This window comes from Dasypus novemcinctus, chromosome 5 (assembly GCF_030445035.2).
Source record: "Dasypus novemcinctus isolate mDasNov1 chromosome 5, mDasNov1.1.hap2, whole genome shotgun sequence".
Taxonomy (NCBI): Eukaryota; Metazoa; Chordata; class Mammalia; order Cingulata; family Dasypodidae; genus Dasypus; species Dasypus novemcinctus.
Window position 1 is genome coordinate 107,506,923 of NC_080677.1, and position 14,724 is coordinate 107,521,646.

Below are 14,724 nucleotides of genomic sequence, written 5' to 3' on the forward strand. Positions count from 1 at the left end.
TTCCTTCCTCTCAATATTTAGAGTTCCCAACAAAAGACTTATTATTAGACACTCACGGATCAACACTCTTTGCTATAGCAGCCATGATAAAGAGAACCGCTTCTGTCACCTCCCAGGGTGGGTTGCCTTCTTTCAGAGTAGAATATAACTAGAGAAGAAGAGGTGGATTACGGATCCATTAAAAGGAAAACAGAAGTCCAAAAACAAACAAAACAAAAAAATCCTGTTAGTTAAAATTAATCTAGCCCCTTGTTTCTATCTCTCTCAGAGCCAGGGGAAATTTTCATTTTTTTACTTTCTCACTAATTAGAAGTGACTACTATTTTATTAGTATCTGATATAAACCCACTTAGCTCCCTACATATATTGAGATTATCATCTGCCCCCAGAAAATGATTATTATGGAAAAAACAAAATATATTATACAAGCGCCTTTTCCTGGTCCTGATAATCACTGATGAATACACAAACATACTTTTAAAGTTGATAAACAATGTAAATCCTATTTATATGCATTGTCTTTACATTTCTACTTAATTATTTGTCCACATCAGTATTGGCAGTATAGATTAAATTCCTAAAAAGCCGCTGTTTAGAGCACCTATCACAATACCATGTCCAAGCAGAATGAAGGGGAGTGGGGGCATCGTGGGGGCAGACCTTACAAAATATTCCAGTCCAGAATTTCTCATAATATATCCAACTGTGGAATGTGACTAGGGATTAATCTAAATAAGATTTCTACAGTCAAATAATGGACACTGCTAAGCAGGACAAAAACTCTCATGCTTAGGGCTTCACATATACTTTTATATACCTTTAATATACTATTTAAATCAGTTCCTAATTTTAACTGATATAACTGTTTTTTGTTTGTTTGTTTGTTTTCGGCAAAGAACATCTCACAGGGTTAGTGGACCACAGAACACATCTTGGACACTGATATTTATATAATTCATAACACAAGATCTGGAAAAGATCAGGAGTCTTGTTGAAAGCCACAGACCCAGTGAAAGCAGATGTCATCTGCCTTGTGATCCAGAGATCTCACTATCTGCTTTCTTTAAAAATCCCCAACCCTTTGTAGGTGGGTCAATAAATGTACTTTGCTTAATACAGTGAAAAATAGTTATAATACACTTTCTAGACCAGATTATGCCCAAATATACACACAAAATGGCTGAGTTACGAAAAATAAAATAAAAATTAAGTTTGGCCCTGCTATGACAAAGCATTCAAACTAATATTTCAGAGTTCTTTAGAGCATGATCCAGCAGTATGAAAACCACCTAATATTAAATGATGTGGAATGGTGATGGCTGCAACCACATTGTCGTATAAGGTAAAATGTCAAGGATAATCACAGGACTGTGAATCTTCCACTCTAACATAGTCACTTCTGGGATGAAACTACACAGTAATTAGCCGTTAAGTATGGACAAAGGAAATGCCAAATAACGAAAAGAGTTGCCTGGAATTGGTAAATAATTATTAAAGTAGGAAAATTGTCTCTATTTCCTGGCTAGATCCAAATTCCCTATAAGCATCCTTGGGGCTTTAATGCTTCTCTATGATTGTCTATTTCAGTTCCACAAGTGCAACAGCTCTCATTATCCAGAATGAACCATAAATTAACCATCTATAGACTGCAATTTGCTTGTAAAATATTAAATAAAACATAGCTCCTATATGCCAGGCAGTGTGCTAGGCACTTGCATGTCTATTATCCCATTTAGTGACTGAGATTGAAGAAATAAGTCAGGTCATATACAGAAAACACAGAAGTAAACACAATTAAGGTGATCAGTAAGACCGGCAAGAATCTCCAAATGGGCTTACCTGAGCAAAACACTCCATAGACCCAATCAGGAAAATCAAGTCCTTCACTAGGTCAGATACCCTCATCCGAAACTCCCCAAAGTCATCAGTCTCCTCAGGAACCCCCTCCTGAAATTTCAAAGCAGATGACATTTGTTTAAACCCAATGAGTCTTCATTGGACTGCTATAAAATCAAGAACAAAGAAAAAGCCATTAAGCAGTCAGGTTCTGAGGTATAAAAATTGCCTAATCATAAGGATATTTTATTTTAGAGGGTTTCCCAAACTACTAGGTATGTCAAAACTCAATACAATTTATCCTCTTCCTTTCCTATGAGAAAAGCTTAATTTCTTTTTTTCATTTCCAAGTTATACTTTGCTATGCTGTTGGCGAAATGTAGAGTGGTAGGGTTAGGTTAGGAAATAACCTAGAAGAGGTCGCTAAGAGCTAGCTTGTGCAGATAAAGTAAGATAAATACTAAACTAACCTCTGCAGCTTTATTGTTAAAGATCTACCAGAATCAGAATCTACCATTATCACAATTGACTTCACACAGAATTTTAGACTTTTAAAAGTATCATATGGGTGGAAAGATACAAAATAAAACACACAGTAAAATATTAATGGTAGAATTTAGGTGGTGTGTATGAAGGTACTACAAAATTATTTCGCCTTTGAAACTTTTCATTTAAAAAATTAGAAATTATTTGTATTTCATGGTTCTAAAATTTCCCCTTTTCTAACACACTCCTATGAATAAACAAAGGCTTACCAATTGTGAGCTGGCTGTGGACATGTATAAGAATCTTGAACCATGAATAAATGGAAAAGCCCCTTTACTATTGAGAACTGCTGATCTAGTTCAACTTCCTTGCTTTAAGATGAAGAAATTAAGGTCCAGGAATGAGGAAGAAATGATGGCTGTCTTGGATGAGATAATGAATAAAATTATAAAGAACTACACAAAGTATTAAGCACTATATAAGTGTAAGGAATTATCTATTAGGGAAATAGTGCCACAGAACTAGCAATGGGAAGGAGACCAAACGAGTAGAGCCATTTAAACCAGAGCAGCTCTGCTTTTATTTACATAGCAGGCTTTCAAGTAAGATTCAGTTGACGATAAAAGTTCATCAGTTTAAAAAATAAAAAATAAAAAAATTGAAAACCACTAGATTAGATCATCTCTAAAATTCCTTGGGATACAAATACCTTGACTCAAAAGAATATTAACATTAAAATTAAGAGAATAGAATATTTCATGTCAGATTTAAATGTGAACAATGGGAAAAAACTTATTCCAGGCCCTAGATTAAAGAACTAAATAAGCAAACAAACCAAAAGGATGAAATAAATGCAGCAAAATTTGAAGAGACTAATAATAAGCAAAGTGTGGAGGCTGAAGAATTTTCCAATGGACTATCTTATAATATTTTTAGTATGTTTCCTTCTAGATCAAATAGATTATTTCTACATTTTCTCTTTTAATTATAAGATCAACATAAACAATACAAAGAAAATGTGTGGCTGAGAGGGAATTGACATTCTTTGAATGTCAACATTCTTACACAAATATTTCACATTTGTGTTAGCTTTTAGTACAATCACATACTTTACACTATTAAGAAATACAGTATAATATTTTACATTCTTTCATTTTTCACTCAGCACACTTTTTTTTTTCAAGTCACTGTTTCTAACTGCTGCATAATTGGCCATCAAATTGTTATACTGTAATTTATACAACTCTTCTTCTAACACTGCACAGATTATTTCTTCACTTTTATAAATAATGCTTTATACATAAAATAGCTATTTTTGCTTCTGCAGAGAAATTTAAGTAAATTCCCAGAATTACTGGCTCAGTAGGACTGACTTGTTCTATATAGGCCTAATATTCTTTATTATATTGGTATTGGCCTCTTCAGTGTAAGTTACAGAGTGACAAAAATTGGCAGATTCCATTAGCTTTAGTCTGTCCTTCCATTTATTTTTTCATATTGCCACTGAAAAGGAGAAAAAATTAAGATAACTGGAGATCTGAAGACACAGAGAAGGGAACTTACATGGTCTGGTTCCAGTTGGCAGTGTCGAGCCAAGGCATGAAGGAGCCTCTGAATGTAAGCTTTGAAGATGCCATGAATAACCTCATCATTAGTTTTGTACAAATGCTCCCCTAGTCGGTACCAAAAGTTAAAGGAAATTTCTACTACCTGTTAGATTAAAAGAGAAAAGGAAAAAAGATGATTTATTTGAATAGGAAAAGAAATGGTGTTAGAAGAGTTTTATTATTGTTAGGGCAATTTGGAAATATATTTTTTAAAACAATGTTGAGTGGAATTGCTACCTTTTCTGTAGCAGCATTTATTACTATTTCCCAAATTTATCTTCCAACTTTAAGCTCAAAACTCCAGGTAGGATGACTGGCTTCTGTTTAGTATTGGGAAAATTCCTCCCAAAGTGTGATGGATTTTGAATTTAGGAAAACACAGAAATGAAAGTCTCTAATTTTAAAGTATTTTTCCCAAATCCTGAGATTATTTTATGTTTGAAATAAGAACACTTCTTACCAGGCAAACCATATTTGCAATTTCCTGAACATAAGTGAATTGGCTTCATAATTAATAAAAGAGAAAAAGTCCTAGGATTTTATCAACATCTACCTCACACGTGGCACTATTTAAAGAAGTGGTAATTATTGCATAGTGCTATATGACCTCCCCAAAATAATTTGGGTTTCATTAAAATCTAAATATCTCCATGATATAATGTGAAATAAAAAATTATCTTTTATGTGATAACAAAGAGTTGAGAACCAGGACTCCCTAGGAATGCCCCAAACATCCTTTTCCCATAAAGAATCCAAAAAGATCCAAAACATTTAAAACCATGTCCCAACTTGGAAGCACTTCCTTCTCATTTCTTTTACTATCAAGAGGATGTAAAACTTCTCAAATAAAGAGATTTAAAAACATATAGTGAACTTAAAAGAGGCAAGGTATTCATTCCAGATTTTTGAATGAAGGAAATTCTTAAGTCCTTTTCAATTCCTTTCTCATTCCCATGCCTCATTTGGAGAAAAATATGGTGTCTTAAAACTTGTGGAGGTACAGTTAGGATTGGGTGTGTTTTTTAGCTGTAAAGCTTTGGAAAATAAATCTAGCTAAAAAGGGGGCTCAGTGTTAAGGGAATAGGCCACTTTAAAAGACTGGGTGTTGCTCAGTGTTTGAGTGCCTGCTTCCCCTCTAAGAGCTCCCAGGTTCTAAAAAAAAGAAAATGAAAAGAAAGAGATAATAGGTTCCCTGAGGTAACTACAACAGTCAGCCCAGCTAAGCAGGTAACAGAAAAAAACTCAAATCAGAAGCACAAATCCAATACAAAAATAAACACTGGAAAACATACTAGGCATCATGTTAATTAAAAATAAGACTATAAATTCCCCCAAATAAAAAGCTGCACATGAGACAATGGGACATAGAAGATTATGACGTTAGGCTATAAACACTACCTCATATTGAGGATGTCCTGCACAGATTAGAAGCAGTTCCAGAGTCCGTAGGTCTCCAAGACCTTGGCCTGGAGTACAAACAATTTTTTCAAGAAAAGTTTCACATAGTTCAGTGAAAATGCGGCAGTAATTCAGAACTCTATAGAAGAAAGAGGAATGAGAACCAAGTCAGAAATATGGCTATTATATGTACATTCTTACAGCCACAGTTAAGTAAAAAAAAAAAAAGTGGTGCTTCAGACTAAGGGAAATCTAGTGATTAATGGCTATGCTGTATATCACAATATTCAAGACAGCCACCTTTATTTAGACTGCATACATCTGCACATATAAACAAATGACTCATAAGTCAGTACAAGTTCTCAAGAACCTAAACATTTTAATAAAAATTCCCACAAACTCATACTTGATATATATATAGTTTTAATTTTATCCCGCCCCCTCCAAGATGGCTCCCTTATCTGCTCATTGTTTGCACTTGATGTTTGCTCGTTGTCTGTTTTTTCTTTAGGAGGCACCAGAAACTGAACCCAGGACCTACCATGTGGGAGGCAGGCGCCCAACTGCTTGAGCCACATCTGCTTCCCTTGCACATGGTTTTTGTTGCAGTAGCTGCTTGTTCTTTATTTGTCTTCTTTAAGAAGCACCTAAAATGGACGCAGGACCCTCCCATGTGGAAGCAGGAGCCCAATCACTTGAGCTACATCCATTCCCCATACCTGATATTTTAAAGTTCATTCCTAATTCTTTAAACCTTACTCTTTGTAAGAGCAAAAAAATACTACTTTCCATGATTGATAATTCTACAACTTCTGCATTGAGTTTGCCACTCTAGGTGCTGATGAGAATGAAAAGAGCATCTTTAAGATGCAGTTGTTATATTTACAGAGTCACTAAGAATAGATGAATGCTCCAGCTTTAAATAATTACTCACTTGTCTAAATCTTCACGTGCCACAGCCATATGATAGGCAGTCTCCAACGTCAGGACTCCCTGAAAAAGTTGCATGGCTAATGGCAAGTTAGTTTCCACATTCTCAATAGCATAGAGAGCTGAGCACACACAGTCTGAAGCAGCTTCGTGGAGGTTGGATGAAGTCTTATCTTGTTGCTGGAAGATAGTAGGAATAGAGAAGACATATGATCATTAAGTTGTAAACTAAGCATCAGGAAAACAATTATAACCTGTTTCTGAACATGTAAATGAAATGCACAAGAGCCTAGTGGTCATGGCTTTCCACAAGACACCCATCAATCTACCTAGTCCTTTCTCTATTTCCCTATATACCAAGCAAATCAGCCCATCTGTACTTCAATCACTGTTATGATTTCTAATCTCGTTTTTGTTCAAACCAGCCCTCCAAATGGCATGCTATGTATTTGCTGCCATTTCATCTGTGGAAATCTTTTATAGCCTTTTCTGATATTCAAATACTACCTAAAATGAAAAGGCCCATCAAGCACCAAGAACCCATACCTAAACACATCATTATGAAATTTTAGAATACCAAGGTTAAACAGAGGTTCCTAAATCTTCCAGAGAGGGGAGAGGGAGGCCACTTAAAAAGTAGTAAAAATCAGTTATCTGACTTTGCATTAGCAACGATATGTGCTAGTAGACAAGAAAAGTTTAGGAAGAGAAGCTTCCAGTGTTTCTATGAAAAAAAGTACAGCTAAGAGAAATTGGACAAATTTGATGAAGGCATATGAGTCTTTCGTGAATAATAAAAACAAGGGCATTTAGATTCTCTGAGGGGAAAAAAGTTATATATGAGGGTCAACAGAGCATACAGATGCAAATTAGTCATTAGGTTATTATCTTAGGTTGAGTGGTAGATTCAGATATTCATATTATTATGTTTAAAAAGTTAAATGTTCAAACTTCTTTTTTTTTAAATGAGGTACCAGGGATTGAACCCAGGACCTTGTACAAGGGAAGCAGGCACTCAACCACTGAGCTACATCCACTCCCCCAAATTTATTTTTTTGTATATATCAACTATTATATTTTTACAAGATTTTTAAAAAAGAGATAAAGAGTGAAGAGTTAAATAAGAAAGTCACAGTCCAAATACGAAGCAAACTAAAATGTGACATGATTTTGAACTATTAAATGAACATTAAAAAAAAGAGACATTTGTTCCCAACTCTAGAAACACTCTTTTTTTTTTTTTTTTTAAGATTTATTTATTTATTTAATTTCCCCCCCTCCCCTGGTTGTCTGTTCTTGGTGTCTATTTGCTGCGTCTTGTTTCTTTGTCCGCTTCTGTTGTCGTCAGCGGCACGGGAAGTGTGGGTGGCGCCATTCCTGGGCAGGCTGCTCTTTCTTTTCACGCTGGGCAGCTTTCCTCACGGGCGCACTCCTTGCGCGTGGGGCTCCCCCACGCGGGGGACACCCTTGCGTGGCACGGCACTCCTTGCGCGCATCAGCACTGCGCATGGCCAGCTCCACACGGGTCAAGGAGGCCCGGGGTTTGAACCGCGGACCTCCCATATGGTAGACGGACGCCCTAACCACTGGGCCAAAGTCCGTTTCCCTAGAAACACTCTTCTTACAAACTAGTAGAGGTTCAGACACTGGATCAATGTCACAATATTTCTCAGTGTGACATTAATTTCTCCCTTACTCCAATCCCAGATCCCAAAAGTCACTACTGTTAAGTATGAAGTATATTCTAGATTGTCCTCCACTCCTATATAATCATATTTATAAATTTTTAAAAACGTAAATGGGATTTGAATTTATTTCTAATGACTTCACACATTTTTAATTCACCTGTTCCAAAGATCTGTCAATTATCTGTGCTTGAGCTATTGCTATGTTTCTGATTCTAAAAACCACTCTTATCCTAAGAACTCACTTAACTCCTATCTTCTAGCACAAAGGAATGTATTACTCAGAACTACTTTCAAAGTTCAAAGAAAAAATGCACAGTACATATAAAGACATCAGTTTTTTTTTGTTTTTGTTTTTTAAAGATTTATTTTTTATTTATTTCTCTCCCCTTCCCCCATCCCCAGTTTGTCTGCTCTCTGTGTTCATTTGCTGTGTGTTCTTCTGTGTCCACTTGTATTCTTGTCAGCAGCACCAGGAATCTGTGTCTCTTTTTTGCTGCGTCATCTTGCACCATCAGCTCTATGCAGTGCCACTCCTGAACACGTTGCACTTTTTTTTCACACAGGGTGGCTCTCCATATGGGGCACACTCCTTGAGTGTGGGGCTCCACTACATGGGGGATACCCCTGCATGGCATGGCACTCCTTGCACGCATCAGCACTGCGCATGGGCCAGTTCACCACACACGTCAGGGGACCCTGGGTTTGAAGCCAGGACCTCCCATGTTGTAGGCGGATGCTCCAACAGGTGAGCCAAAGCCACTTCCCAACACTAGTTCTTGTTGTACTAATTTCAAAATCCCTTAACAACCCCAGGATACCACTTGATATTTAACCAAACGACCTCAATTATGAAAATAATATTCTGATCTATAATTGTCTCTGGATGTATTAAAAAGAATTATTTCATAAATATTCCTTCTCGGTATTTTCTAAAGTTTTTATGTTCGAATAATTATGTCATGATAATATACACTGGAAGAAAAGACCCAATAACCATTTTTAGAAACACACAATTTTATACTTTTAAAAGCAAAGAAAAAGAGACCAGTGTTTTTTTTTCTGTTAGTTGGATTTTAGTATGGGTGAGCACAGCTTCACATGTATGAGGTCCAGGGTTCAATTTCCCGGTACAACAAACAACTGATCATCTAATTTGGTACTTGGGAACAAGGAAAGGACATTTTTGCTTTCTTACCATTACTTACCAATCACTGTGCAGAAATCTAAAAGGACCATTATGTCCCTGAAGGTTAGTTATTAAAATAGTGAGGGTGTGGCAGAAATACTTTTTTAAAGACATTACTCACCAAAACTTCAAAAAGGAGTGCTAGTAACTTATTGTTAGCCATGAAGTTACTGTCCAAAACTCCCAAGTTAAACCAACTACCCAGACAGCGAAAAACCTTCATAAGCATTTTCTCATCTGTTCCTGCTTTTTCTACACAGGTCATCTGAAAAGAAGAGAAAGTAGTTAAAAACAAATGCCAATCTCTTAATACACACTTATTAGTTTGAACTGTAATTGAAGGAAGAAACAAAAGAGTCAAGTGAGTGAGTAACACAAATGTTTTGGTTTCCCAGTGGATATAAAAGTTATGCTTACACTATACTTAGTCTGTTAAATGTCTGAATAAACAATGTACATACTTTAAATAAAAAACGCTTTATTGTTAAAAAATTCTATCACCTGAACCTTCAGGGAGTTGTAATCTTTTTGCCTTGATGTTGATGGCTACTAAAGATTAGGGTGGTAGTTGCTGAAAGTTGAGGTGGCCGTGGCAATTTCTGAAAATAAGTCAGCAATGAAGTCTGTCACATAGACTAACTCTTTCAGGAAAGAATGCTCTATAGCATATGATGCTGGTTTTTTGTTTTTGTTTTTAGGTACCAGGGCCGGAAATTGAACCCCAGACCTCATATGTGGGAAGCTAGCGCTTAACCACTGAGCCACGCTGGCCCCTCTGAATTTTTTTTTTCCATTTGTTTGCTTGTTTTTTGTTTTGTTTTGTTCTTAGGAGGTACCGGGACTGAACCTGGGACCTCCCAGGTGGAAAGCAGCTCAGCTGCTTGAGCTACATCCACTCCCCACAATGCTGTTAGATAGCCTTTTTCCCACAGAACTTCAAAATTAGAGTCAATCTCTCAAACCCAGCTGCTGCTTTATCAACTAAGTTTACAGAATATTCTTAATCCTCTGTTGTCATTTCAACAATGTTCAAAGCATCTTCACCAGGAACAGATTCCATCTTTCCTCATTCATCTATAAGAAACAACTGCTCATACATTCAAGTTCTATTATGAGAGTGCAGCAACTTAGTCACATCTTCAGGTTCCATGTCTAATTCTAATTCTCTTGTTGTTTCTATCACATCTACTGTTACTTCTTCCATTGAAGTACTGACCCCTCAAAGTCATCCAAGAGAGGTGAGATCAACTGCTCCCTAACTCCTGCTAATGTTGATATACTGACCTCCTCCCAAGAATCACAAATGTTCTTATGACATCCAGAAGGTTTATAATTTACTTTACCCAGATCCATTAGAAGAATCACTATCAGGAAGCGGCTGTGGCTCAATCAGTTGGGCTCCCGTGTACCATATGGGAGGCACTGGGTTCACATCCCAGGATCTCCGTGGGAAGGCAGGCTTGCCCTGCAAGCACTACGGACCAGCCCACAAGCACTGCAGACTGGCCCACAAGTGCCACGGAGTGACTCAGCAAGGTGACGAAACAAAAAGGGGAGACAAGCAAAACAGAAGAGCGTGCAGCAAACGGACAGAGAGAGCAGGCAGCAAACAAGCTGCAAGGGGGATGGAAATAAATAAAAATAAGTACAGACACAGAAGAATGCACAGCGAATGGACAGAGAACAGACAGTACAGAAAAAGCCTCAAGGGCGGAGGAAATTTAAAAAAAGAAGACTCATTATCTATGAGAGTTATAGCCTTATGAAATGTATTTCTTAAATAATAAGACTTGAAAGTCAAAACAACTTTCTGATCCACGGACTGCAGAATGGATGTTGTGTTAACTGGCATGAAAACAACATAAATCTTGTATATCTCTGGCAGAGCTCTTGGATGACCAGGTAAACTGTCAATAAGCAGTAATATGTTGAAAGGGACCTTTTTTTCTGAGCAGTAACTATCAACAGTAGGCTTAAAATATTCAGTAAACTATATTGTAAATAGATGTGCTGTTATCCAGGCTTTGTTCTTCTATTAACAGAAGAGGGAAAGTAGATTTAGCCTAATTCTTAAGGGCCCTAGGATTTTTGGAATGGTATATGAGCAATGGCTTCAACTTCAAGTCACCAACTGCATTACTCCTGAACGGGAGTCAGCCTGTCCTTTGAAGTTCTGGAGCCAGGCATTGACTTTCCTCTCTAGATATGAAAGTCCAAGATGTCATCTTCCAATAGAAGGCTGTTTAGTCTACAGTGAAAATCTGTTTAGTGTAGTCACTTTCATCAACGATCTTACATCTTCTGGATAACTTGCCACAGCTTCTAAGTCAGCACTTGCTGCTTTACCTTGCACTCTTATGTTACAGAGACAGCTTCTTTCTTTAAACCTCATGAAGCAACATCTGCTAGCTTCGAACTTTTCTTCTGTAGTTTCCTTACTTCTCTGTTTTCACAAAATTGATGAGAGTTAGAGCCTTGCTCTGGAATAGGCCTGGGCTTAAGGAAATGTTGTGACTGGTTTGCTCATCTATTCAGACCATTAAAACTTTCTCCCTATTAACATAAAGCTGCTTTTTCTTGTCATACATGTGTTCATTGGAGTAATACTTTTCATTTCCTTCAACAACTTTTCTTCTGCATTCAAAACCTGGCTAACTGGAGCAAGTGGCCTCACTTCCGACATGCCTTACTCATCAAGCTTGATCATTTCTAGCTTTTTAAAAAATTATGAATTTTTTTATTAGAGAAGTTGTGTTTTTACAGACCAATCATACATAAATAACCAACATCTTGCATTGGTGTAGAACATTTGTTACAACTGATGACAGCACTTTTTTGTAATTGTATTAACTTTTTTTTTTTAAGATTTATTTCTCTCCCCTTCCCCCCATTGTCTGCTCTCTGTGTCCATTCACTGTGTGTTCTTCTGTGTCCGTTTGCATTACCTGGTGGCACTGGGAAACTGCTTCCCTTTTTTTGCGTCATCTTGCTGCGTCAGCTCTCCGTGTGTGTGGCTCCACTCCTGGGCGGGTTGTGTTTTCATGCGGGATGGCCCTTCTTGCGGGGTACACTCCTTGCACGTGCAGCATCCGTATGCGGGGGCACCCCTGTGTGGAACAGCACTCTTTGTGGCAGCTCTGCGCGTGGGCCAGTTTACCACATGGGTCAGGAGGCCCTGGGGATCAAACCCTGGACCATCCATATGGTAGGTGAATGCTCTATCAGTTGAGCCACATCCGCTTCCCAATTGTATTAATCTTTTAACATAAGTTACCTTTGTTACAGTTGACGAAAAGTTATTAAAACAGTACTATCATCATAGTTTACATTAGGTGTATTTCTTTCCATATATGACTGTATTAATATTTTGTATTGGTATACATTTGTTATAATTCATGAAAGAACATTTTAATATAGTAAAGTTCACTGTTACACAGTCCTGTTTTACCTCTTAGATTTTTATTCTAGTAACATTCATGACCTACTAAAGTTTCCCCTTATGACCACATTCACCCATATAATTCAGTGCTGTTAATCACACTCCCAATAACGTGCTACCATCACCACCATCCAACTTTTACCATCAATCTAAATAGAAATTCGGTACAAATTAAGGATCAAATCCCCATTCTCTAATCCCAATCTATCTCCTAGTAACCTACGTTCTAGATTCTAACTCTATGAATTTCTTTATTATAATTAGTTCATATCACTTAAGTCATAAAATATGATCATTTCTAGCTTTTGATTTAAAGAGAGAGATGTGTAACTCTTTCTTCTACTTGGGTTATTAATTGGCCAAATTTCAACACTGTGACTCAGAGAATAGGGAGCTCTGAGGAGAGGGAGAAAGATGAGAGAATAGCTCATTGGTGGAGCAGTCAAACACACACACAATATTTATTAAGTTAGCCATCTTATATGGACACAGTATATAGGGTCTCCAAACAACTACAATGGTAACACCAAAATTGCTGATCACTGGGAAGCCATGTGGTTCAGTGGTTGCACTCTGACTTCCAACATACGAGGTCCAGAGTTTAAACCCCAGTCTTGGTACTTAAAAAAAAAAATCACTGACCACAGATCACCATAACAGATAAAATAATAAAGAAAAATTTTGAAATATTATGTGACAAAGAGACAAAAAGCAAGCACGTGCTCTTGGGAAAAATGGCACCGACAGAATTGTTCAATGCCAGGTTGCTACAAATTTTCAATTTATAAAAACTCAATGAAATATAATAAAGCTGGGAAACGGACTTGGCCCAGTGGTTAGGGCGTCCGTCTACCACATGGGAGGTCCACAGTTCAAACCCCGGGCCTCCTTGACCCGTGTGGAGCTGGCCCATGTGCAGTGCTGATGCGCGCAAGGAGTGCCGCGCCACGCAGGGGTGTCCCCCGCGTAAGGGAGCCCCACGCACAAGGAGTGCACCCATAAGGAGAGCCGTCCAGTGCGAAAGAAAGTGCAGCCTGCCCAGGAATGGCGCCACCCACACTTCCATGCCGCTGACGACAACAGAAGCGGGTAAAGAAACAAGATGCAGCAAATAGACACAGAGAACAGACAACCGGGGGAGGGGGGGGAATTAAATAAGTAAATAAATCTTTAAAAAAAAAAAAAAAGAAATACAATAAAGCAAAGAACAATAAAACAAGGTATGCCTGTATTAAAAACTGTCTCTTAAAGTGAGCCCATAAAAGCTGCAAGATAGGGAAATGGATGTGGCTCAACCAACTGGTCTCCCATTTATCATACAGGAGGTCCAGGGTTTGATGCCCAAGGCCTCCTGGTGAGGGAGAGCTGGCCCATGCAGTGAGCTGGCCTATGTGGAAGTGCTGGCCCACTCGGGAATGCGGCCCCACGCAGGAGTGCCGCCCTTTGTGGAAATGTCATTCCACACGGGAAAGCTGCCCTGCACAGGAGTGCCAGCCAACAGGAAGAGGTGGCACAGCAAGATGATGCAACAAGAGACACAGAGGAGAGAAAATAAGATGTAGCAGAGAAGGGGAGCTGAGATGGCATGAGAGTAATCGCCTCTCTCCCACTCCGGCAGGTCCCAGGATCGGTTCCTGGAGCTGACTAATGAGAATACAAGCAGACACAGAAGAACACAGAGCGAATGGACACAGAGAGCAGACAAAGGAGTGAAAGGGGAGAACGTGGAAAATAAATAAATCTTAAAAAAAAAACAAAAAAAAAACCCCAAGATAAATGCCACAGAGTCAAGAATAATTCACAAATAAAAATACAGGAGGAGCCAAAAGATGGAAGCAACCCAAATGTCTATCAACTGATGAATCGATAAATAAAATGTAATACATACAGTGGAATATTAGCCATAAAAAGGAATGAAGTCCTGATACATGTGACATGGATGAACCTTGAAAACATCATGTTGAATGAAATAATCCAGGCACAAAAGGACAAATATTGTATGATGTCAGTGATTTGAATTAATTAGAGTAAGCAAACTCACAGGGGACAGGGTAGGGGTAGGAAATGGCAAGTTAAGGCTTAAAATGCACAGGGTTCCTATTTAGAATGATGAAAGTATTTTGATAATGGACGGTGGTGATGGTTGCACAACAC

At 38.0% G+C, this 14,724-nt stretch overlaps 1 protein-coding gene across 6 annotated transcripts in view; it reads right to left on the reverse strand.

Annotated features, from left to right (window-relative positions):
- Window positions 1-14,724, reverse strand: part of TNPO3 (transportin 3) — a 104,019-nt gene that overhangs the window by 38,840 nt on the left and 50,455 nt on the right. For all 6 annotated transcript variants that reach the window (XM_004463213.4, XM_071215266.1, XM_071215268.1 and 3 more), the window contains 6 exons: window positions 9,253-9,396; window positions 6,262-6,437; window positions 5,328-5,466; window positions 3,886-4,032; window positions 1,840-1,947; window positions 57-148 (listed from right to left, as the gene is read on the reverse strand). In XM_004463213.4, the coding sequence (XP_004463270.1) occupies window positions 57-148; window positions 1,840-1,947; window positions 3,886-4,032; window positions 5,328-5,466; window positions 6,262-6,437; window positions 9,253-9,396 (806 nt within the window). The remainder of the gene's footprint in view (window positions 1-56; window positions 149-1,839; window positions 1,948-3,885; window positions 4,033-5,327; window positions 5,467-6,261; window positions 6,438-9,252; window positions 9,397-14,724) is intronic.